The sequence below is a fragment of the Sinohyriopsis cumingii genome, chromosome 1 (assembly GCF_028554795.1).
Source record: "Sinohyriopsis cumingii isolate HCF-2022 chromosome 1, ASM2855479v2, whole genome shotgun sequence".
Lineage (NCBI taxonomy): Eukaryota > Metazoa > Mollusca > Bivalvia > Unionida > Unionidae > Sinohyriopsis > Sinohyriopsis cumingii.
Genome location: NC_142961.1, coordinates 51,226,600 through 51,251,422, shown reverse-complemented (window position 1 = coordinate 51,251,422; position 24,823 = coordinate 51,226,600). Strand labels below are relative to the sequence as shown.

The following is a 24,823-nucleotide window of genomic DNA, read 5'->3' as shown; positions in this document are numbered from 1 at the left end:
GTACATTTAGAAAACGATATTAATTTATCGCCAAAATTCACGTTACATGGGTTACAGTAAATACTGCTTATAGAGGTATGACGAGTAATTGAAATAACTGAAAATTGGTTGGAAAAGTCAAACAACAACGTGTTCGATTATTACTGTTCATAATCGAATATAAACTATTATGTTTTCTTCTTTTAAAATCATTTTCGATGGAAATCGTACAGTAAAAGTAAAATACGTGTATTACAGCTCCCAGTTAATTTGGTCTTTGGTTGTTTAGAGCAACCCAACATCATGGCAGAAGACAAATTTGCCACTAAAATGTTCCACTTGCCGAGATATTAGCAAGTTGCATACAACCAAGCATGCGCAAATGATAATGCCGCTGAACAAAATTTACCAAATACCTACAACCGATTAAAATCTGTTTAATTGGTCATGATGACACAGTAATCGATCTTTAAACTGAATTTCAGTGGACCGCGGACAAATTTGATTATAATCTTCCTGACAGTCTTTATGCAATTATCTCTCCGTTTGTGAGTATGATCGCTGACTAGAACCTTTGCACTTTACCTAACTTATAAACAATTTGAAAACAGCGTTGGCCATTTTCAACGAACTTTTAACGTCTGTCAGAGATGCTGTTTAAGTATTAATGCAACTTTTTAAAGACGTTGTTTGAGTTTGTAATTTTTACATAATTTAATAAACAAATGAGCATGATCAGTACAGTACTAAGGCCAATTAAGATTTGCATTAAACATAATAGTGGAGGATTACGTGAACACCAATGATGTCTAACCTTTGACGATTAAACACGTTTTTCCTTTGAGTGTCCAAAGAAATCAAGGCTCCAGATTGGTCCTATCTATTAGGCCTATACTCCTGACATGCCTTTCTAATTCACGAATGGAATCATTGATTACTCTCAGTAATTGACGACGAAATAAGCTTTCAAAAAACGACACCAAAGATATTTGTTCGATGATAGTTACATGTGTATTGTGCCGCTTAATATAATTGTGTGAACATACTATTATTGTATGGGTTAGAGAGTAAAGAGTGAAGTCCAGATCCCATTGCTTTAATATAAATAAGGCTACAAAAATCTCATTACTTTACTATAAATATGGCCATATAATTGACGAAATGAAACATTACCTCCATTGATCGTCTAAAAGGTGCAGGGGCGATGTCCCCAGCTGGTGCCGTTACCCACAATGTTCCGCTGTAGTCGTAAATGCAGTCGTTGCATCCCTGCATTGCTCTGCCGTCGGAATCCGTCTTGCACAACTGTTTAATTGAGTATTTTATCAGAGGTATTGCGAGAAAACATTCGAGCAATATTATAATACTACAATATGTGTGTTTTTGTTCGCCTAATCGTGTTATAATTCCAAAGTCAGTCGCAATGGTTCAAATCTGGTTGTAATGGTTCGAGGATAAGCCGAGGGTCAGTACTAAATGACATGGGCCAAAACGACTGACAAATAACCTACAAGAAGAACAATATATACAAATATATTTAAGTTTTTGTATTCAGCTTTCTATTATTTTACATATCAACATTCTTGTGTAATATACTCACACAGATGTAACATTATATAATCCGGGCAAAATATATTGAAAAACAACACATTTCTTATTTAATCTATAAACATATATCAAATACAGTATGACTCTAGTAAATACTGTACACGGAAATCAGCTCGTTTCTTATTTAATCTACCTATATAATTCAGGCAATTATGACTCGGTTAATTATATCGAAATTAGATCATTCCATGTCATAGAAAAACGGGCTTTATACAGGGGCTCTACGACTATAATTTACCCTGTATAAGGCCATATATCGAACCTGCTGTGTCACTGCATGGTATGGACTGGAGTCGGTGTATTACATTTTATTAATTATTAATATTTCATCATGCTGCCTTTCATTTTCATTCGAGAAGTACCGTTAAGCTGTTACATTATACTTCGACATTTTCTAAAGATATAAATATGTATATCTATCAATCCATCGACATATCGGTTAAGTTGAATCAGCCCACGCATCCATCAACCGATCATTATATTCCAACCTACTCCCTGCTTATCTATCTACGTATCCTTTATCTGACATTTTAATAGCTATTTAAAAGCACTTAATTAGTTTCTGGTATATACAAATACCAAACTCTGAAAGTCCCTGTGACAAACTGACTTTTTTGCGGCAATTTGTACTATTGCTTTTAATAAATAGATTTCATACAATACAGGATTGGAAAAAATCACCATCGGGATAAATAGCTGTGAATTCCATTTGTTTCACTGTTCTGAATTATCCTAAAATGCCGATCTGCAATTATGAAAACAGTTGGAAACGTCGTCTTTCTCTTTTGAAATATTAAAGAGATATTGCATCATAACACCTTTAATATTTTCAGAATTTTGCTTGCTGATGTGCACTTAAACCACATACATAAATGCATACATACATACATACGTACATACATACATACATACGTACGTATGTACATACATACATACATAAACAATAACTGGGTCGAACTATATGTTTTAAAGCTGACTTAAACAAGAAAATCGCTGGGAAAACAACGTTAAGCTCTACGTGTATTATCCAACAGTTTCTGTACGTCCAGCCATTACGCTCCAAAACGTTTAGTTGACTGGAAACCATGGATGACCCATACGTCAGTACGGTAACGGTCTCTGCTGAATCTCATTACAAGCAAATTTTACTTTTTTCATCCGGCCTTCATCGTATTCGGACAGCCATCTGCAGCGTCAAAATCTGTGTATGAACGCCTACTCTGTTGTAAGTAACCAAACCACAGTAGATATGTATATCCGATCTAGACCAATCAGAACGACAATAAAAAATACATATAGGGTCGGATTCCTGAACCACTCAACAAAAGTGAATAAATCCGATGTATGAGTGCTTAGAAAGTCGGTTTCTTAACCGACAAGGGTGGTGATGGGGGTCGGATTTCTGGACCACTCCACAAAACAAGATCTACATTGTCAAAGGCGAGTTTTTTCCGTCCTTCTGCGTGAAAACAAAAATCACTTTAGTATTTGGGTGACTCATCCTGAATAAAACAGATTACATCTGATGACGCAGTCCATGCAACGCCCAAAATTATATATATATATATATATATATATATATATATATATATATATATATATATATACACACACACACACACACACATATGTATGTATGCATGTATGTATGTATGTTATCATTTAACAATTTGACGAAGTAAGTATTCAAACTTGTTTAAGAAAGCGGTAATTAGAGAAACGGATTAAAGCTCATAAAGTAATGCATATGGTGTGCACAGAGAATGACGGAAAGTACTACAGTTCAACTGAAATTTGTCATATCTGTGATAAAAAAAATTAGGTAAGTTGGCGAGTATGACCATTCAACTTAATGTATAGAGATCAATAAACCCCAAATTCATCTCTTTGTTCGTTCACACATTGTCTTGTATGAAAAACACATATTTCTCAGAGCTATAAAAATGACCCTAATCAACAGGGAGGAAAAAAACGAAATAACGATGAGAAATATTTTTGTTTTAGGAAGCAATTCACATGTTTCACGAAGGATGGTAATGGAATTACGGTACCGTGGAAAGAACGATGGTAATGAAATTACTGTACTGTGGAAATGGTAATGAAATTTTACGGTACTTTGGAAAGAACGAAGGTAATGAAATTATTGTACTGTGGAAAGAACGATGGTAATGAAATTTTACGGTACTGTGGAAAGAACGATGGTAATGAAATTTTACGGTATTGTGGAAAGAACGATGGTAATGGAATTACGGTATTGTGGAAAGAACGATGATAATGAAATTACTGTACTGTGGAAAGAACGATGGTAATGAAATTTTACGGTACTTTGGAAAGAACCATGGTAATGAAATGTTACGGTATTGTGGAAAGAACGATGGTAATGAAATTTTACGGTACTGTGAAAAGAAACGGTACTGTGGAAAGGACGATGGTAATGAAATTTTAAGGCAATGTGGAAAGGACGATGGTAATGAAATTTTAAGGTACTGTGGAAAGGACGATGGTAATGAAATTTTACGGTACTGTGGAAAGGACGATGGTAATGAAATTTTAAGGTACTGTGGAAAGGACGATGGTAATGAAATTTTAAGGTACTGTGGAAAGGACGATGGTAATGAAATTTTAAGGTACTGTGGAAAGGAATATGGTAATGAAATTTTAAGGTACTGTGGAAAGGACGATGGTAATGGAATTTTAAGGTACTGTGGAAAGAACGATGGTAATGAAATTTTAAGGTACTGTGGAAAGGACGATGGTAATGAAATTTTAAGGTACTGTGGAAAGAACGATTAGACTTGTAGACAGCTTTTAGAACATTGTTCAATCTCTAGAACGCCTGGTTAAGATTTCGATGACACAAATTAAGAGAGACAATAAACCGTCTTTAGAAAATACAATGATTGGTGATTACAAAGATAAAGATATCAAATGAATAAAAACTAGTATGTACCTTCAAAAAACAGAAACAAACATGGTATACATTGCAGAAAATGAAGGTTCTAAGTGCAGTCGGACTTGAAATTAATGAAGAGACGCATAGCTCTCCTGATTTAACATCAACATGGCGAAAAAATTACATAGAACTGTGTACAAGTGTGAGACAACAAGCAAAATAAGAATTTTTAGAAGGAATTCTTCAAAATGATGAACAACACTGTATTCTTTAAATAATCTATTCTCATCGTAACAGGACATGAGTTAAAATACGTATACAGGAAATTATATTTTTCAAATATTCCCCCAAAATGTATCATTCGCCATGAAATGGTGCTGGTCAGTATAAACAAAACCCAAAAAGATCAATTAATCCAACCGGTGGTTGAACAGTCTTAGTATTATTTATTTTGCTGATATAATAATTCTATATGAACATCTTTAAAGAAAATTTTGTTGCGAAAAGATAACTTAACTTTGCTTTGTACAGAATGTTGAGAAAGGAATAACTTACAGTAATATGAAAGGTGACATCAAATTCAACTACACTAGTGTCTTTCCTAAGGATAATATATGCGACATCCCTCAAACGAACAAAAGTTTCTGGATTATTTAACAATTGGCTAACCGGGACACCAAGATGAGAGTTTTGTGGGTTAAAGTCAAAGAGGCATTTATTTAGTAGCATAAAAGTATCATTTTCTCTATAAGAGGACATGTTATTTTGGATTTTAAAAACAAGAATAAAACATAAACACATTACTTACCGACAAGCCAGAAACATGTATTAAAAGAAATCTTGAGTGTCATTATTCGTTTATTTTTTTCGGCGTCAAAGAATCTACAATTGTAATAATCTGTAGTGATATAATTTTTTGTGAAGATAGTTTTGCTTCTGTTGTTGTTGTCCTTCTTATAATTTCTTCACAATCTATCATTACAGAGTTGTGCTTTTGCACCGTTAGTCACACGGATGCCCACTCCTAAAAGCTAATCTGTTTAAGTTAGTTGCTGTCTTTTTTATATACAAGATTCACAAAATCATCAATTAAAAAGGTATTTGTTTCCTTGACAAATATGAAACAGTAACTCAAATCACTTATCTAGTTTATCCCTAGAATCTATCACACTTGTTTATTCATTTCTGGGTAACCACTTTGTGTCATAAGTTTTGTTTCTCAGAAGTACTGAGCATACAATAACGATCATTTTGAGAAGTCTATGTATCAAGTCTTCATCAGATTAGTTACAAATTTGTCTTCCAACAATTTGTCAAAGCACAAATTTTAAAGTTATGTGGTTCTTTCAAATAAATTTATACATGATTATAAGAAAATTGACTTATACATGAAATAAATACTGTGTACTGTTGTTGTTCATCGACAAAGTACTTAGAACCTTCTACAAATAACGTCTCAGTAGAAAACACTGAGAATAAACCATCCTTTTGTAGTTGCACATATCTTCCTTATTGATGTGTCGAAATGCTTTATAGAATCACTCTCTACACTCTTCTTGCACACTATCAAAACACTCTTTATGCTAATCCTGGGAGAATTATGTGTGAATTGAGTTAAAATTGTATTGTTGGTATATCGGTAACGATTTCATTTCTGTGCTTGTCCTTTACCGATTGAGCCATTAATTCAGAAGTTATCATATCGTACTGTAGGCAAATATTTTCGAGATGATCATCTTGAATTCCTCCTTCAATTGGTTTAGCTCCTTTTCCAAATATAATCATAAATCTGAAATCTCGAGGAAAAGCACATGGATACAGAGAACAACGATCTGTTAATATTTGATAGTCAAGTGAAATTCTAAATTTGTATATGCACAACACAATTTTCTGTGTTCGTATTTTTGCACACTATAAGCCTCTGATCTGAACCTTCCTAATGTTTCTCTCAAGGTGCATTGTTCAATCCTTTTCATACATGCCATTCCAACCCCTCGATGGTATAAGCGTAATTATTGCTATTATAAGTGGCAAAAAGTGTAATTTGGGCGTAAAAAGTATAATCAATATATTACATGCCAGAAAGACAACATGTGTGAGAAAGATGCATTTCTTTTTGCTACTAACCTGGTTCTGCAGCTGGTCAAACTTGTCACAAAGGGCAAAACCAGTATGAATTAGAACCAGAATACAAACACAAAGTATACCGAAAAATTGTTTATATTCAGCGCTCCCATTAATAAGTCTACACGTGTAACTTTCATTGAATGATCGTGAACTGGAATTTTACAATGAGAATGATAATGTGTTCTGCGTGCTGAATTATATTACTCTCCCATTCTTTTTAAGTTTGTAAAGCGGTGCTAATTTGTTCTTTTTCTGATCTGACATCTTTTGGAGTTTGAAATAATCCATCTGCTCTAACATTTTCCGTCATATAACATCAATAACTCGCTCCGTAATATTCTAAAATTTATACGAGTAGATTTAAAGAGGTAATAATAAAAATGACAAAAAGATGTGGTTTAAATCATGTCTACAATTACCACTGTAGTAGACGCGTATGGCGACGAAAAAAAATCGTTCATGCTGTTTAATTACTGTGACACCAACCTTGTTCTCTCGATTTTCCATTCAAACAGTCGTATGTCTGTATCTGTTTCCTTGATATCTGACCTGTTCCCCCTGTATTCTTGCTGACATTTCGAGTCGAATTATTACTAAAAACAGCTTCCACCGGTAATGTTAACTTTTAACTATTTTCCTCCATTCATAAATGCTGCTGGAGCGATTTTCCTATTGCTTTGCTATTGATTGTTCTCAGTTTACAAGTAGCAAATTTTGACACCGCTAACGGGTCTTAATTTAAAACGTATGGAATATCTTCAAGTATCTTTAAATATTGTTCAATAAATCAAAATATCGTATTCATCATAATGCATTTTTTATTTTTCCAGCAAAAATGATAATTTTATTATTTTTTAGCCTAAGTAAATAGCTGGCATGTTTACTGTATAGCTCTAATCCTCTCGAAAATCTATAAGTGATGACAATTTTCCTTTACGACTTTATTTTTTTATTCTCACGCAACAGTTTGGGAACAAAGCGTTCGACCTTCGAATTTATTTTTGATTATTGAGATACCCAGTAATCTGTCACGAGTTTGTTTAAGAAGCATTTTCTATCAAGTGGTCCTGAACTACGCCCCTCGTGTATTTAAGAAGTATATTGTATCGAGCGGTCAGGAAATACAAACTCCATGTGGTTAACAAATTCACTTTCTCACACTAGCTCATCGGATTAATTATATTTTATCTAGCGGTCCAGAAATCCAAAACGGTTACTTGAGTGGCTCAGAACGTGTCACACTTATCAACTTACTACTGCTAGAATAAGACTATGTGTGCCAGGTGTTGAAAGGGGGCCTTCAGTTGTAAACTGTATGATGCCGTCGGTTTCGTCACAATTAGAAAATAATTACTAGACCGAAACCGTAGAACCATCACAACACATAATTTTACACAACTATTAAACCTCACTCATTTTTTGGTACGCAAATAAACAAAGTAGATTAAAAAGTGTAATGCAAAGTAAAACATATCAAGGGGTCATTCCCAATACAAACACGATATTAAATGATTTAAACATTTTAGCATACACATATACCACACACAATACAATAGACTGATCCTTGGTCAAGATCAATAACAATTAAGGGACAATGATACAGAAACCAGTCGCAAGACTCAGTGTCTGAAGAAGGAAGTATATGTCATAAAGAAATATACCGGGAAGGAAAACAAACGGACCAGCTTCAGGGACATTTTGAGTACGACACATCGTAAAATAATAAAATGCAAATAGCAATGAGCAACCCCTGAACAAGAATAATAAATACTTTGTTTCTTCGAAATTCTTTTGATTTGTTACAGATCACCCACTCATTAAAGCCTTTAAAGTGCCAACAAATAAAACAGTATACAGCTCACGGTTAGTAAAATAACTCTGATAAACGGTCCAGCTATTGTGGAATGTGATTAGTGGATTATAGATAGGTATGACTAAGATACGCAAAGAAAAAACGGAACGCAATGTAAATAAAAAAAAGCGATAGAAATTATTTTTGTTTTAGTTTTTTCTTTAAAAAAATCAATGTCAGTTTTTAATCATCAGATGCATACATATCTGTCTGAACTGCCCAACATAAAATAGAATTAATTTTCCAAGCTGACGATAATAATTGCATGAAACGTGCTTTTCTGAGAAGTATGCAATCGTCGTAAGCAAATGGAAACTATCACATGAAATAATGATCATTGCCGAATGTTTGGCTAGCACTAAGCTTTAACGCAATGGAAATAAAGTATGCAGTGGAAATTATTTATTTTATTTCTAAATGATTTGTTTGAATGAGGAAGGTTAACAGAAGGATGCCATCATCATGTGTAAATTCTAATCGTTTTGCATAATATAGAACGTCAAAATGAATAAACGGTTCATAACCGACTTCCTTAAATAAAATGTTACTTTCAACGTTCAGTTTAACTGTAATTGATGTTTTGTTTTTATATGTTTGTGTTGTTATTGCTGTTGATTTGCGAAGGAATTGCGTGTTCACTATGTTATTATTCCTAAATTATCTTCAACATTTTTTTAAAATAACCTTTCAACTGCAAGTATCTGCACAGGTTATCCACATACCCACTGATATATGATTTTATCCACTGTGCCTAACAATTATTCTTTAATTACTTTATCCCGTTTTAATTAGGGAATTTAACTGGAAAGTTTGCCCATGGCGCGAAATATCATTTCATTCAACCCGTTCTGTTTTGCAATGAGTGAATGCTTACTAGCGTCAATATCTACCGGAAATGCTTCTAGCACAACCCCCATACACTAAAGACCTCGAAAAGAAACCACAGATAATGAGGTTACCGAAAGAGGCTATATCATAAGACAATCATACTTTCACCATAGTATGTCTTGCTTCCAGAACTAGATTCTGGATTCGGTCTGACGAAACTCGATTTATTCAAAGCCAATCCGTTCTCCATATACATCAATGTTATACTTCATTTGGATCTTTATAGCTTGCAATGCACAAATGCATTTTTGTCTTTACACTAAAATGTTGTAAAGCAATAGCTGTTTACAGCTGTAAAAGTCTAATTTCTTGAGATCTGTCTGACAAATATTAAAAGTAATCTACACTCACACGAGATACAGGTTAAGGATTTTTAGCTGCATGGCTCACAGCTTTAATTAAAGTTTGTTGCAAACTATAATGACATGGTTTACTCGACTCAGTTTACTCCAATATTGAGCGCGATTAGAAGAAGTTTTAGGATCTGAAATAAAAGGGAGTAACCTTACCTTGGCTAAAAATAACATACTACTCAGCAACATAAAGGATCCTGGAGACAATACACTATTCTCAAAGTTGTCTGAATAATCACTTCCTAGAAGCAAATAACGAAGACTTACCAAATCTGGAGAGCAATATAAATATGGCCAATATAGTAGATTCATATAATTGGTCTCCGTAGCAGTCAGGGCCGTGGACAGGATTTGTGGTCCGGAAGAAATTGTTCCTGTATGCCCCGATGAATAACAAAATGTAACGGCGGTGGGCCTCTGACCGTTGTGGGCCCCGGAATTTTGTCCTAGTTATCCCTCCCCCCCATTCCAAGACCTGGTAGTAATATCTGATCAGCCATTGTGACGGTTAAAGATATCAGACATTTAGTTTTGCGTCTGACAGGATTAGTCCAAAACACTGATACACGCCTAGCTATATATGTGAGACTGACGTCAAGCCAACACGAAAAACCAGGTCTGGCTGTTGATTAATGTATATGAAACTGTTTCTACCCGGTAGTGGAATACGACTAATCCCCACACCACCCACATCGTCTGTACTGCTGTCCCAACCTTCTAACTGCACCACAGTTGGACCAAAATGATGAAACCGGTGTGCACATCTACACTTCCCTCATCGTAACCAACGGTTTCCAATTCTCTGACTTCATAGGTGCAGAAGGATGCACCCCCATCAACCTAGACGAGTACGAAAGGGTAAGAACAAGGACCCTCGATTGAGCAGGTTTCGTGCAGATATTAATATACTGATTAGATGTGACAAAGTGCAGTCTTTAAAAACTTATGGATGGTATTGTTTTGTCTTCAAAGATTGTGGGTCATGGCACTGCTATCAAGTCTCTAAATATATATGTGAGGTAGATTTAGCTAAGAAAGAACGAAAGAGAGTAGGAAAAAAAGAGAAAATATAGACCTGTTGAAAACTCCCATCCGGGAGAATCTTGAGGATGCCAAGCCTCATGTCCGCCACCCAGAGGTTGTTATCCTTGTCACATTGGCATCCTGCGGGAATTCCTCCCTCACCGCCCACAACTGGTGCACAGTGAACCGAGGGCTATAGGAAAAAAGGCAAGATTATTCATCGCTAAAGAATGAGTGACCCTTACCAGAAAAATACACTTGTGATATTATTGTAGTTTTTTAAATAAAAAAGTCTTAACTGTTTTCGATTGTATCTTGTTAATAACCGTAAGCTAACCCATATGTGTACAGTCGTGCAAATGAAGGGCGACAAAAACGGTGATTACGCTGTGGCAGGAGACAAAAGAGATTAACGACGCCTACAGAAAATCGATCTATGTCCCGTTCGAACTCCTTGAGTCACGTGTACACTACTACCAGCAACGACTGGAGTAATCAGCTTACCTTGAATGAATATACCAGTGCAATCAAAAACACAGGAGACCCACATGACCGCTCAACAATCGATAACGTCTCAATGGAATATGATACGGTTAGGCATAATCTGGAACAAAAAGAGCACTTGACCAACCTGTATCATCGTGTGCTCCACTGAAAAGGTCAAACTAACAAAAGATAAATCTCATAAAACATCAATCTGAACGTACGTGAGAGAAATATGAAGGAAATCCTGATACTGCTTGAAGAATCCACGGCTGCATTTAGGAGGCCACCGAAAGGTCTTACAACCCGAAGATAAAGAAAGTTGAAGTTACAATGGAAGAAATTCTTAACTAGCTATACAGCTAATGGCTTAGATTTTCATACCAGTAGGGCGACGTCAGAACGCGCTTTACCAGTGGAAACTTTCGTCACCACGAAGTTGTCATGGTAGCAAAAGCCAAGCAGAAGACTACCAGAGAGGAGGTAACCATCCATATCACAAAAAATGGCAGAGGCAGTTTATTTATTGTATATAAACCTATAAGATATCGTGGATGCTCAACTCGGCATTGAAGATAGCACGTTCGTCAGCGCGCTCTACTAAACCAAACATACTATCCATGCTTCGTGTCGTCGTTGTGGTTGTGCCGGTTAAGCTCTTTATAGAAGACAATGTCACCCTATTAGGTGCCAAGAGGTCCTCCGCTAGGAGCAGACTCCTTATGCGTAATGACAGGCTTTGTTTGCCGTTGTGAGGCCCTTCTCTTCGTCCTTGGATGTGACGAGTATCTGCTCCATTTTCAGTAAACATCGACCATGTTAAAGCCGCTCTCGTCTTTAACTTTGTGCTGACTGTGTCCTCTTTTAGCAGGCATTCTAACAGCGGCGAAGATAACCTGGCAGTTGTTAATGGTGCGGGCGCAGGTGTTGTCGATGTGGTAGATGCTCTAACCGTTTTTCAGGGACAATTCGCACGCGTAGCCCTCCGAAATCACTTCTGCCATGCCAAGTCGAGTGCGACCCACGCTCAGCCACAGTGATTGCGCAGTTGAAGAGATGTTCTTTGGAAACGCTGCGTGACTATGGAACGGAAAGCGTGGAACCGTTTTCCTTAGTAATTGCTGGCATGAGACGGTTTCACACGCTGCTTTAGAAATTTCCTTTATGCCATGTACGTCATAGTGAACGAGGCCTATTAAATATTATTAGCTTGAGTGTTGAATAGGACTATACCAATCTCGCAGGACCATCAACGATGCATTAGGTGCAGTGCTACTAATTTGACAGGGTCATGTCCCAAACCAGCCCCTGCTGTCTCCCGACTTGAGCGGTCCATCCTGAAGCCACAAAAGACGCAAATGACAAAGCCAATCATGGCGCCTCGGCCCTCGAACTCTCATCTAAGTGCTACAGCCTTTGAAATACCAAGCTTATTCTTCTACAATATATAATATTCCTCCGCCCTCAGACTAGTATGTAAATGAAATTTACAGAGAGATGAGCAACGATAAGTGTGAGTGTTAAATGGCCTGAGAACCGCGACAGCCGCGAGCCCAATGTACATATGCTTCTACTTAAGAAGGAAGACCTGCATATGCAGCCGTTGAGCTGGCAGAAAAGAGTTTTCGCAAAGGTGGCAAGGACCAGCCCGCTGTATTCTCCCAATGAAAAGATAGTGGGTTGTTCTTTGGGGCAACTCTAGTGACTTTCGTCCCAATCGTTACCTTTTTAACATATTTCTGGGGCAATTCAAGGTGCCTCTCGAAACGTGCAGGTTAAGGCCTACCAAGAACTCACCGACGAAGGTCCATAGAAGTTGGATTTACCAAGTGAGCTAATCCAAGTAGAAAACTGCTTATGGGAAATGTGTTGGAAATCCAGAAGTGTGGCTCGAAAATTGCCGTTGTCGTCGACATCCATAGCAACATTTCAAACTTAACCAGCATAACAAGCACGTCAATATGTCATTTGCTATATTGGTCCATAACAGCAATGTTTTGGGTCGTGAAAAAAATGTGTACAGCTTTGAATAGCTTTAAGCAAACAAATGCGTCCAGATAGAGCCCCTGCATCTCATTGCGAAACATATTTAACACTGACATATCAGCTAAGCTATCCCATCCCAAAAGCAGCTTAGAGACAGTTATCGCGGTTGACACTGACACTGACTTCGTCCAACCGTCGCAACGACAGGCAAAGATCTGGCTGAAGTGGTTTGCATCTCGGCGAGGAGCCTGAAAAGTCAATCCGAGAACTGCGGGGGCAAAATACTGGTGTGTTGGTCAGTCAAAATCGCGTAGTAAACGTTTTCATTGAGCCAGGTCACGCTGTGGCAAAATCCGTCATACCCTAGACGGTGTCAAAGCCATTGGCATCAATGTCGCTAGAGTCTTTACCCACACGTCAAAGGTGTTCAGCCTGCCTGTGCTGCCCCGTTTAGACTGGCTTCAGCCAACAAGTGTGTAAAAGTCGACATCATCCGACCGGGTCGTTCTACCTTGTCGGGGTCGAGAAAACAGATAATATTCTGTTCCCATTCGGCAACGGCTCGTCCCAAGCATAACATTAAAATACATCCAACAGCAATGTATTTATGTGCACTTGTTGGCGAGATCTTATCTATACAACCGTTCTGAACAAATCGACGATGCCGACCACTTAAACAAAGAAAGAATACGTAGTCAACCTCGTGCACGGTCTGGCCCGCCACCGCTACAAAAAAGGACCAAGCCCAGCACAACAGAGAACCAATGGAAACCTATCAACAGTCAGTGCCATCAGCAGGTCAATATGGGCACTGACCTCAATCCTATGGTCGAACAACTGCTGAACGAGCTCTCAAAGGAATACAGGATAGTCTCTCGCCTGATTCTCGACTGTATGTACGTGCTCTTCCACCGGCTGATACCCACCTTAGGCGACACTGCAGTAGCTGTTTGCATGGGTTGTCTATACACTATTCATTCAGTCCCAAATGCCTTTGATTTGGGTAAACGGGACAATGCTCCCCTTGTTATGTTGGCCTCCGGCGCGCTGAAGGTGGTAGCTGTCCGCCAGGAGTCTCTTGGATTTCTCCTACTCCCACACATAGGCAGAAACGGTTGTAAACGGACGATGAATGGGATGACTTCAACAGCGCTCGACTCACAGACGCAGTCGCACCAAGGAAGGAAGATGTATAAAATAATATATCGCATAGCTGCTCGGAAAATGGAGTAAGATAGTGAACATAGGAAAATGACGATGCTAATCAACCTACACTTCTCATTCTCAGAAAGAATCTTGGAAGCGGGAAAACGAGCCGAGCAACAAGATGGACTGTGACTGACATTAAACAACTGTTAGCAATTTTGCCGTGGAATAGACTCTGTTGATTTTGGAGGGTCTTGACGCCCCGACACTTGATATGTTTCACAATGTGAAACTATCTTCTTCAAGGAAGTGTTTTCCTACATGATGCGTTAGTCCGAGTGGATCTTCACGTTTGTGGAAATGCACGGATCAAGTCAAATCATGCTAGCGAATGGCAACGCATACCAGAATGTACCCGCAAATCAGACGCTCGTCATGAACATAGATGCTTATTATGTTAATGTGCTCACCGGCATCTTTCACCTTCACAAATGATCATACACAACGAGAACCCGGGTCAGCAAGAAGGTGGGCCGCTCCTGGGGGTCTACCTAGTATGTTTTGATAATACAAAACTGGCGGGGGGGGGGGGGCGGGAGGGTATTTTTATGAAAGAATGCGCCGAAGAGGGATTGGTGAGCTGCGAATACATACTGGGTGGGATTTCAAAACAAATACCATTCATGCGGAAAATCGATTCCAGCCCTTGGGACCCCCATATGCCTGTAAATGATTCCACCTCCAAGCGCTTGGATCCATTTCCACGTGTGGAACAATGGATGCATTTTAATGAGATGGAGACATGCGTGAAAGGTTCAGAGCAATAAGTCAAGTCCCCTGTGCCCCACTCGTGGAAAGTGGATATCGGTTCTTGGGACGACGGTATACACTATTTCTGATCAGTAAATCGCGTTTAATTTTCTTATTCAGTGCGTCTTTGGTCAACAACAATGGGCTGTCATCTTGAGATAATCCAAGGACTTAATTAAAAAACCCAAATAAACAATTTTCACAGTTAACATATTAAAATGTTAGGTGGCACTTTCGTCGCTGTAGATCAACTGTGGCTTACGTGGCAAGTCAGCAACGAGATTACACACACACACACACACACACACACACAAACACAGGTAAAAACCGGTTTAACGCGATTCGTTATATCGTGATTCCACTTATAAGGCGATGGTAGCATGGCTCCCAATTTTTAATTCAAGATGATCTTTCTTTTTAATATCCTAAACACGTGCTCTCCGAGAAGCCGATTATTCGTATCCCTAGCAGATTATATGACCATGAGGTTAGTTAAAACTGATGACATTGAAATTTCAATGCACGTTTTCTGTGGGGATGTTTTTCGAACATTATTTAGTGTGATCCCGCTTCTATCGCGATGTTATTCTTTTTACCCCGAGCATCGCGTTATAACGGAGCTTACCTCTGTATGTATGTATGTATGTATGTATGTATGTATGTATGTATGTATGTGTGACTGACTGACTGACTGATATATATATATATATATATATATATATATATATATATATATATATATATATATATATATATATAGGTATATGGCACGTGGATACAATTAATATAATACACAACGACATACCAACACTTACAATTTAGATAAAGAAACAAAACAGTACATAAATACTTGACCATTTATACAAGTAGCACGACAGTTTACATGTACATTTATTAAGACTAGGCACATCACTAGCCACGTATTGAATCTATGAAAATCTAAATATATACGGAAAAAAAAGAATAGGAAAATATGTAGATCCATCAATAATGGTTGCTTATGAAGCCTAATTTTCAGTGGAATCCTAACGAGGTTGTTAGTAGTTTTATCAGGCATTTTGACAAAAAAAATATGAAACTTTTATTTTCACGGTTTAATTTTACTGCTACTACTTTTGTTGAATATTTCTTCTTTTCTTCCTTTCTTTGGTTCTTAGTACCAGTCTCTGTTTGTGATTTAGGTTTATGATATTTATTTTCTATGAACATTCCAATTCATAATCTAAATGCATGAATAAATCATTTTTAAAAAGATGTGATGGTTCATTTCCAGAATAGATGGGCATAAATTCAAGGTGTATATTTTGACCTGACACGGTTTGAAATTTTGATAAGAATACACCACGTTACCTTTCCGTCATTAAGGTTAATTTGTAAAATGTCCCCCGCAAACTGTTCATCTTTATTACGTTCTGGTGCGACCATAAAGAATCTCCCTTCTTTGTCGAAAACAGGGCCCTCCGAACCAGGTATATTTTCTGCAATTTTGGTAAATTGCGGTTGAAAGACTTCCGTGTTCGTCATATTGTTAGTCTGGACCTTTGACCTTTGTCGTAACATTATAACGAGAAAATAAATCGTATTGTGTTGATAAATTCTAAGCTAATTTAAAAACTATTTCGATAAAAGTATTTATAATATAATGAATAATACTGTATCAGTTTTACTCCTCTACATGTGTTCAACTTGTGCATGTACGACCTGCCGAAAGTGGTTATCATCTCAGCTAATATGGCGGCCTCAATGGTTCGCCAACATAATGGACGTCAGCTTAGAAGTAGCCGCTTTAGAGGTTTGTATAATCATATTTTCTGACCTTAAACATCAAATCAGAAATGAGAACGTTTATAACTTACTTTAAGTACAACGAGAGGTCGTGAAATTATTTTTAAAAAAACGTGTATTCAATGAAGGAACTTACGACTTTGAAATCTGGGAAATATTGGTCATGCAGATAGTTATATTAGGTTCGAATTGATACCGATATTGTTGACCATACTTCACTAAAGTTCAGTCAAGATGAGCTCATATTAGTGTTTTTCTTATGTTTTAGATCAAAAACCACATTTCCAAACTTTAAATGAATTATACAAGCCTTTAATATTGGTATAAATTTCAAATCTAATTCTACACTGTACGACGTCGGCCCTGATATTTATGATGGGAGGGATGACATTTTACTGGCAATACAAGGGATCTTATGTAGGATGTTGCAGTGTCAGTTGGCTTAGCAAAAACAGGCCAAATTGTCCAGAATATCAAACATATTTTTCGGCTAGACCAACAAGTAGATCTTTTATTTTGTTCTGAAATTTCTGATAGCGCGGACCAACAGTGTGAGGCACTATTCGGAACGGACATTTCCAATGAAATACTTTAAGACTGTTAACAGCTTGCAAGTAATTAATAAATATGTTTTGACTTTGTATGCAGATGGTAAGTAAATCCATCCTCCTTTGACCTATAGCAATAAATCCTTCAGAACACACTTTCTTCTTATTAATCCATGTGAGAACAGAACACCAGTGTATCCATCAGTTGTTGACCTTTTTTTTTTGCTGACCCATTTGTGTAAGACAGCGTCACCCCAAGGTAAGAGTAACACATGGAGTTGCTAATGATAAAGTCCTTGCCAAACGGTCTAGTTCCACAACTTAAGAGTGTAATTGCTTTAGTTGAACTGACTATTCTTACTCTGACATCATTTTCCTGATGCACTCAATAGATTCTTTTCAAGATCCATTTATTTGGTTGAATTGTGATTATAGCTGTGGAATGCCTAAAATCATATGAAGTAGTGATTAATTTCTTTAACAAAACGAATCTCCTAACTTTTGGTACTACAGATTAGTATGGCTATTGTCCCCAGTGGGATTTCTTCTGAGGTTATTATTCCTTTTCTTTTTTCCAATCCTCTTCTCTGGTCCAATTTTACCTATCTGTATACTTTTACTTCATATAATATTTTCAACACATGCCACATTGTTAATTTGGGTATTGATATGGAATATCACTAAAATCAACAGTGTGAAGAACAGTTGGTACAGATGAATTTTTGCTTGGTTTCCAATGTCCTTCTTACTCAGTAGATCAACAGTGTTTATGTTCATTAACATCTGAAGCATGTCTTGATTTATAGTTTCTGTTTATAGTTTTGTTTGTTCATAGTTGCTGCTTAGTATATTTAACCACTGTTGCATTACACTAGTGTAAGCATGAGCAAGGGAAAGCTGAATTATTTTTTATTAAACTTTAGCTTGATGGAGCTTGAACAATGTAATAGCAGTTAACCACAACCATAACAAATCCTTACTCAAGTAGCTTTGCTGAAATAATTTTTAGTTGGGCTTTCATTTTCATTTCAATTCCACCAAAGGACGGTTGATTTTTAATTAGCAGTTCAGAAGCCAACATGGCCACATTTGATCCCTTTATTACTTGTACCTCTAAAAAACATCAGACATTAGCCTAAACTCTCCAGATTACAGCAATAAATTATTCAAGTAACAGCTTGTGTATACACACTAACCTCAGTAGCATTACGTGGCCACTCATCATTGAGACTCACATGTGTGTTAAAGCCATGAGAGCATTAGTTATAGTAACCTAGGCAATTTGTTCCCCATCCATAAATCATGCAAATCACTTAGAAGGTTTGTAGCTTTCTACAGAAGTATGATGAGATGATCTTCATAAGGGTAACGGCATAAATGTTAAAAATTTACTAGTCTTTCAGCATCATCCATCATGAAAAGAAATTTCTGCATTTTATCAGCACATTGAAGTTTTCTTAGCGAATTACATTTTTTTCAACAAGCCACACAGGCATCTCACTTTGAATACAGAAGGTGCCCAATCTGAAATTAGAGGGGCCACAGGCATTGGGCTATCATACTTTTTCAGCTCTGCATATAACAGAATTTTTACTAAACCAGTGATAGTGCCTGTCATTATGCAGAGTAGTCAGATTCACATGATTTTAAATAAACTGACAGTGATAAGAAAATATAAAATATAATATATAGTTGTACCAGCAACTGGCACTACTGTTATAGAACTTTCATTTGATTCCATTATATAGCTTTTGGATGTAATAAAATTCAGACATATGTGAGATCAAAACTGATGCTGTGATAAGATCTATATTTTGAAGAATTGCCCATAATCAGGCTGAATTAAACACTTGTTTACATTTTAGCAATTTTTTTCTTCTTTTAATGGAATGGATCTGATTACTTTGTTCATATTTTTCAGCTCGTCATACAAGTGAAGATTGCATTCAGCTAGATTTAAATAGAGGTAATTTTGCGTTTTTGTATCTTTATAACATTTCTCTAAACAATTTTATTCATTCCTATTAATTATTCATTCCTATTAATTAGGTGCATTGTTCACACCAGGGCCATTAAACATCACTGTCCCAGTATGTTAACATTTCAGCCCATGGAGCTTTCGAGTCCACTAGTGTGCTATGCATCCCAGAAGTCTTGCTGTGATTTTAAAACTAGGAGTCCAAGACTCCCATTTTGGTAAAAATAGTCCCACCAGCAGAAGTTGTAGTCCCCTCCCAGAAAATGTTGAACTTTGCAGATTAGAAGAACTGTTGGTTGCCATTGAGTTTAGTTTCCACATTCTGTATAACACTGACATGTACAACCGTGTTGGGTAATTCTGTGCAACGATCCATAATTTCTGTAAACATTGGATCACATGTTGTTTGGTTGAAAATCCCATTTGTATCAAGAAAGAACAATCGTCCTTTAATTAAGGAAAGTGATATTCATAAAATGTACAAAATAACCCACATTTTCATTCTAAATGAGTATGAAAATGTAATTTCTAAAGGGTCATCATGAAGACTCCAGGACCTTCTTGAACTTGTAACCCAGAAAAACCTATTTAATATTTATCTTTTAGAATCATACAAATAAATACATTATTTAAATGATAGAATTGTTTATCTTAGAACAATGCTGTATATTAACCCAAGTTTCTAATTTTGCAAGAAGTTGAACCACACCTAGTTTATCCTTTGCTATCCAATTTGTCAACTTGCATCTCTGACGGATTCTCAAGAAATTCCCAGGCATTAGTCTGTTTCTACATTCTTTTGTAATTTTTTCCTCATAAATGAGTTGTTGTAAACACATTACATCCTATTCATTATTGTTACTCTTCACCATAATAGCTAATTATTTTTGACAAAATAATAAACTTTTACTAATTTTTTTACAAGATCAGTTTAGTTTATTTAATACTATTGCAATTTAGTGACATGGTTAAATTGAATTCTGTAGAACCAGCTATAAACATGACCTAGTTCATTTGTTGAAATTCTGACAAAGAGTCCAAAGTAATGTATTTCATTTCCATAGCCCGATGTATACACATTACATCTTTTCAAAGCCTTGTGCAGAATAGGCTGACATATCACAAGTCATGAAAACATATGGGTGGTATCCCTTTTGTCCAAATTAGTATTATTTTGAACAGAATATTCCGGTGACAATTGTCACTTTTCAGTTGGTAAGCTTTGCTGAATTTTATTTTCATCAATTGGTCGAATTAGGTATGCGTTTTGTGCCAGTATTTGTGACAAACCTTTGATGCGCAGAATAGCCAGACAGCAGTGTAACTCTTGTTTGTCTTTTAGGGTGAGACTGAATTTTGTCAATCCAAGGAATGGTCTTATTCCAAACACTAAGCCAGGCATCACACACTTTCTTACACTTGGCTACTGTCCCATCCAAACTATAAGTTATGTAACTTTAGCTCTCTTCTGAATCTCATTAAAATCTTTGTCAGTTTGTCACTTAACCCCAAAATACTCATCCATGTTTGCAAACAATATTTTGTCCAAGTATCCTGATTTCAAGGTCACATGCACTATTTATTTAGCTACAATCAGAAATAAACACAATAATGGAAGCTAAAGTTTCGACATACTCTCATAATAACCACATGCACATCTTGGATTTTCTGCCTCTGAATGCAGTCGTTGTAAATATCAGCATATTTTCCCACCCAAGCTGCTAATCAAAATCTTTGAAGTTGTTGCACAGCTATTGCATTGTGTTCTTTTGATGCATTCTTATAAATACAGGGCAGGCACATCTGGGGGTATTTTAACTACTGAATTCTGTCATTGTAAATATCAGCACAGCTCAGATGATCAGTTAATCAACACATCCTCCTACTCAGTTGGTGGTTGAAATAGGACTAGCAAATCTTTGAATTTGCTGCCCAGAAATTTGCAACCATGCTGATATGCATTTGTTTCTTATTAATCTATAAATTAATTTTGTTAATAAACATTCTGTCAGTCAGTTTGTAGCTCTGTTCCTTGAAGGCACCTTTTCTTACCACTGTTTTAATTTGTTATTAAAATAATCAGGGATAATTATCTACTCATTTTTCTGTCTGGCTTGACTAGGTTGATGGTGTCACCATTGATGGTTAAGGTTCTGCATGGACATAGTCACATGACCATTCTGTGATTAAGGAATTTATTGGTTATATTTCAGTCATTTCCCAAATTTTCGTATTACGGGCCTGAGGAGAAGAATACTGATGGCAGATGGAAAGGCATTGGGGATGGGGTATGGGATGAGCACTATATTATGGCCTAAACTTATCTGTAGTCATATTAAGGCCTTTCGTTATGCAGCAATTGTGGAAATTTAAGAATTTGTCAAAGCCTGTATATCTGAATTGAACAGTATAGTATTGCCTTAGAAACACATTTTTCACTGTGTGCATCCAGTACATTTGAAATGATGATGACAATAACCATTTGTATATTTTTGTTTTATAATTTTCTTTTTCACATTTTTACAGATCCTGCAGAAAACATCAAAGAAATATTCACACATGTACTTCAACAAGATGTTTCGAAAGCCAGGAAACTGGGTTACCTTAATGCATTTGTCAGGCTTCTTCAAAAATGGAATTCTGTTACCCCTCTTGGATATTCCAAGAAAGATATCCTACTCTGGTTTGTATTTCTTGTGTGCAGTACCATATTCAAATGGGGGTGGGGAAATTGTTGCTTCAACCCTCTCATTTTTACATTCATTTCACAGGGCTGAGCACAGACAAGTGGTCAGTTACTTTCACATATAATCAGTTAACAGATATTACTGTTAAAATTTTGATTACAGTTAGTACTGCTCATTTTCGGCTGTGTAATGAAATCATAGTACTTTTTAAGTGTAATAAATAATTTCAATTACTTTTGATTATATTTCTTTATGCATTCACATACATATTTTGTTATTATGCTTTTTAAGAGTGACTGAGTACAACAAAGATACATGATAAAGATATAATGTTTTTAAAAACAATTTCTAACAATAATTAGAGAGAGAGAGCGAGTGGTAGAAAGAGATGATGTGTAAAAGAATAGTACTAACATGCTCCATTGGCCTAGCAGTTAGAGTGTCCGCCTCGGATGCTGGAGGTCGTGGGTTGGAACCCCAGCCGAATCATACCAAAGGTTTTTTAAAAATGGTACCCACAGCTGTCTTGCTAGGTGCTCAACATTAAGAGGTTTGTGTTAGTACTGAATGGCCTTGTGTCAGGATAATGTGACATGGTGGGACATCATGTTACAAGTGTGTGGCATGATGCCTAAGTGCTAGACATCACTAAAAACTGTTATACTGCAGACATCATAGCAACCTGAATGAAAAATTGTTAAAGCTACTTTAAAAATCTAAATCACACACACATACTAACATGCTGAAAACATAGTCTAACTACACAGATTAGAATCATACAGGGGGCCCCAAGTGGTCTAAAGTGCTCACTGTTCTGGATCACTGCCATCTCACCTGTCTGCGAGGGTTCGAGTCCAAGGCTCGGCTAGCGTGGGTACGTGGGAAAACCTGCCAGTAGCTTCTCATTGGTCGGTGGTTCTTCCCTGGGTTTTCCTGGGTTCTTCCTCCACCAGTTATACTGGCCGCCATTTTTAGCCTATCTTGTGCTGCAAAATGGCGTTAAACCCTAGATAAGCAACAACAACAACAACAAGAATCATACACAAAATTTATTTACAGATTCTGACAGAATAAAACTTACAATGTTTCTGTCCTGCAAATTACAGTTTCAGTATGTTACAATACTTGTCAATAGATGCATGAACTTGATGATCTTTACATCTTTGGAAAGTAGGTGGTGCCCTTTTATGTATGCTAACATACTGGTTGTATTTCCACTATGCAGTTTACAGATAGACATATAGTTATCATATATTTATATCAAATTTTCATTAATGACAAGATTAACAAAAATACTTTCAAACAGAATACCTGTTGGTTGTCTGTGAGTTTTATTCAGCATTTTAGGCCATTTAATGCAGGCTCCATTCAGCTCACCTTAGCCCCCAGCATACATTCCAACCATTACACTTTTGGCGTAATCATTATGCTTTTTCTTCACAAAATTACTCCTTACACATAAATGTACAGTAGTCCCCCTCTTATAAGGCCACCCCTAATGCAGCAGGGAAGTGGCCTTATAATGCGGGTGGCCTTTCTAGAGGAGGATGACAAATGCGAATAGTAAATACATATGGAAAAAAGTCACAAGTACATTTAATTTTAAATATTTAATATTTTAATTAAAAAATCACATGCATGATGTGAAATAAATGTAAAACAAACTTTGTCATCATTTGCAAAAGAATGCTATGAATAACCATTGATACAGTTTTAAAACTGTCTTTATAATTATGTTACAGTTCACATCATCTGTCACTTTGTTGGTAACAGTCTAAAAAACAAACCAGTCTCATCACATTAAAAATATCCTTGCTGTCCTATCCCCTGCATATATCGTTTAGTCTTTTGTTCCAATCTTCGACAATTTCATTATTAACTTCAGCTGATTCGCCGCTAATGACAGAACACTTGATATTGTGTCGCACTTGAAATCTGTGCAACCATCCGTTACTTGTGGTAAAGTCGTCATATCCCATTTCAACTGCCAAAATTTTGCTTTTTCTTGTCTTTCAAATCAGGATACAAACATCATATTGGCTCAAACAATCTTCCTTTCTCCATCCATTTCACTTTTCCACTTCTGCAGAATTGTTTAATTATCTTTCACGATATTGTTTATCTGAGTCTTTCCAGCGTTAGTTTTCTGCAAGGATCCTCGATGACACCCCCCCCACCCCCCGCCGTCAGTTGAATTACTTTCACGTTCTCTTCTAAACTGAGAATTTTTATTTTCCTCGATGACATGTTGATCTTTTTGCAGTAAGTTATTCATGTTGCCAACTAAAATACTGATAAAACAATTTTGTATGCATCTAAACAAATTGCCGTGTGTTTTTAAAGGAAGTGATCTTGTCAGGTGATTCGTTAGTCGCAGTCTGGTACCCTATTGTTTTTATTCTTTTCTTGAAACTAGGTGAGAGAAGCCAAAACGGCTTCGATATGTACCATTAACATCACGCAGATTTGACCTTGCGGCTGCTAGGATTCGTAATTTTGACAATTATTGTCAGTAGTAATAGCCACTGATTACCAAAGTGAACAAGCTCAACATCTTACTAAGGGAAGCCATAAATGCTATTAAACCATTTTCCTGCTGACTTGGGTATTGTACATCGATACTGCCACTTCTCAGCTGTTACTACTGTTCGATAATTGTATTCTTAACAATTATCAG

General features: G+C 36.6%; 2 protein-coding genes across 2 annotated transcripts in view; one reads left to right on the top strand and one right to left on the bottom strand.

The window, feature by feature from the left end:
- The window catches only part of LOC149806859 (diisopropyl-fluorophosphatase-like), a 32,108-nt gene extending 15,396 nt beyond the window's left edge, over positions 1-16,712 (bottom strand). The window contains exons 1-3 of the mRNA XM_089958731.1: positions 16,499-16,712; positions 10,776-10,916; positions 1,153-1,284 (exon numbers count right to left, since the gene is read on the bottom strand). Coding sequence (XP_089814857.1) covers positions 1,153-1,284; positions 10,776-10,916; positions 16,499-16,708 — 483 coding nt within the window. The 5' untranslated portion in view covers positions 16,709-16,712. The remainder of the gene's footprint in view (positions 1-1,152; positions 1,285-10,775; positions 10,917-16,498) is intronic.
- A 167-nt stretch (positions 16,713-16,879) lies between these two features.
- Positions 16,880-24,823, top strand: part of LOC149806858 (rapamycin-insensitive companion of mTOR-like) — a 154,298-nt gene continuing 146,354 nt past the window's right edge. The window contains exons 1-3 of the mRNA XM_089958719.1: positions 16,880-16,940; positions 19,403-19,447; positions 21,986-22,142. Coding sequence (XP_089814845.1) covers positions 16,880-16,940; positions 19,403-19,447; positions 21,986-22,142 — 263 coding nt within the window. The remainder of the gene's footprint in view (positions 16,941-19,402; positions 19,448-21,985; positions 22,143-24,823) is intronic.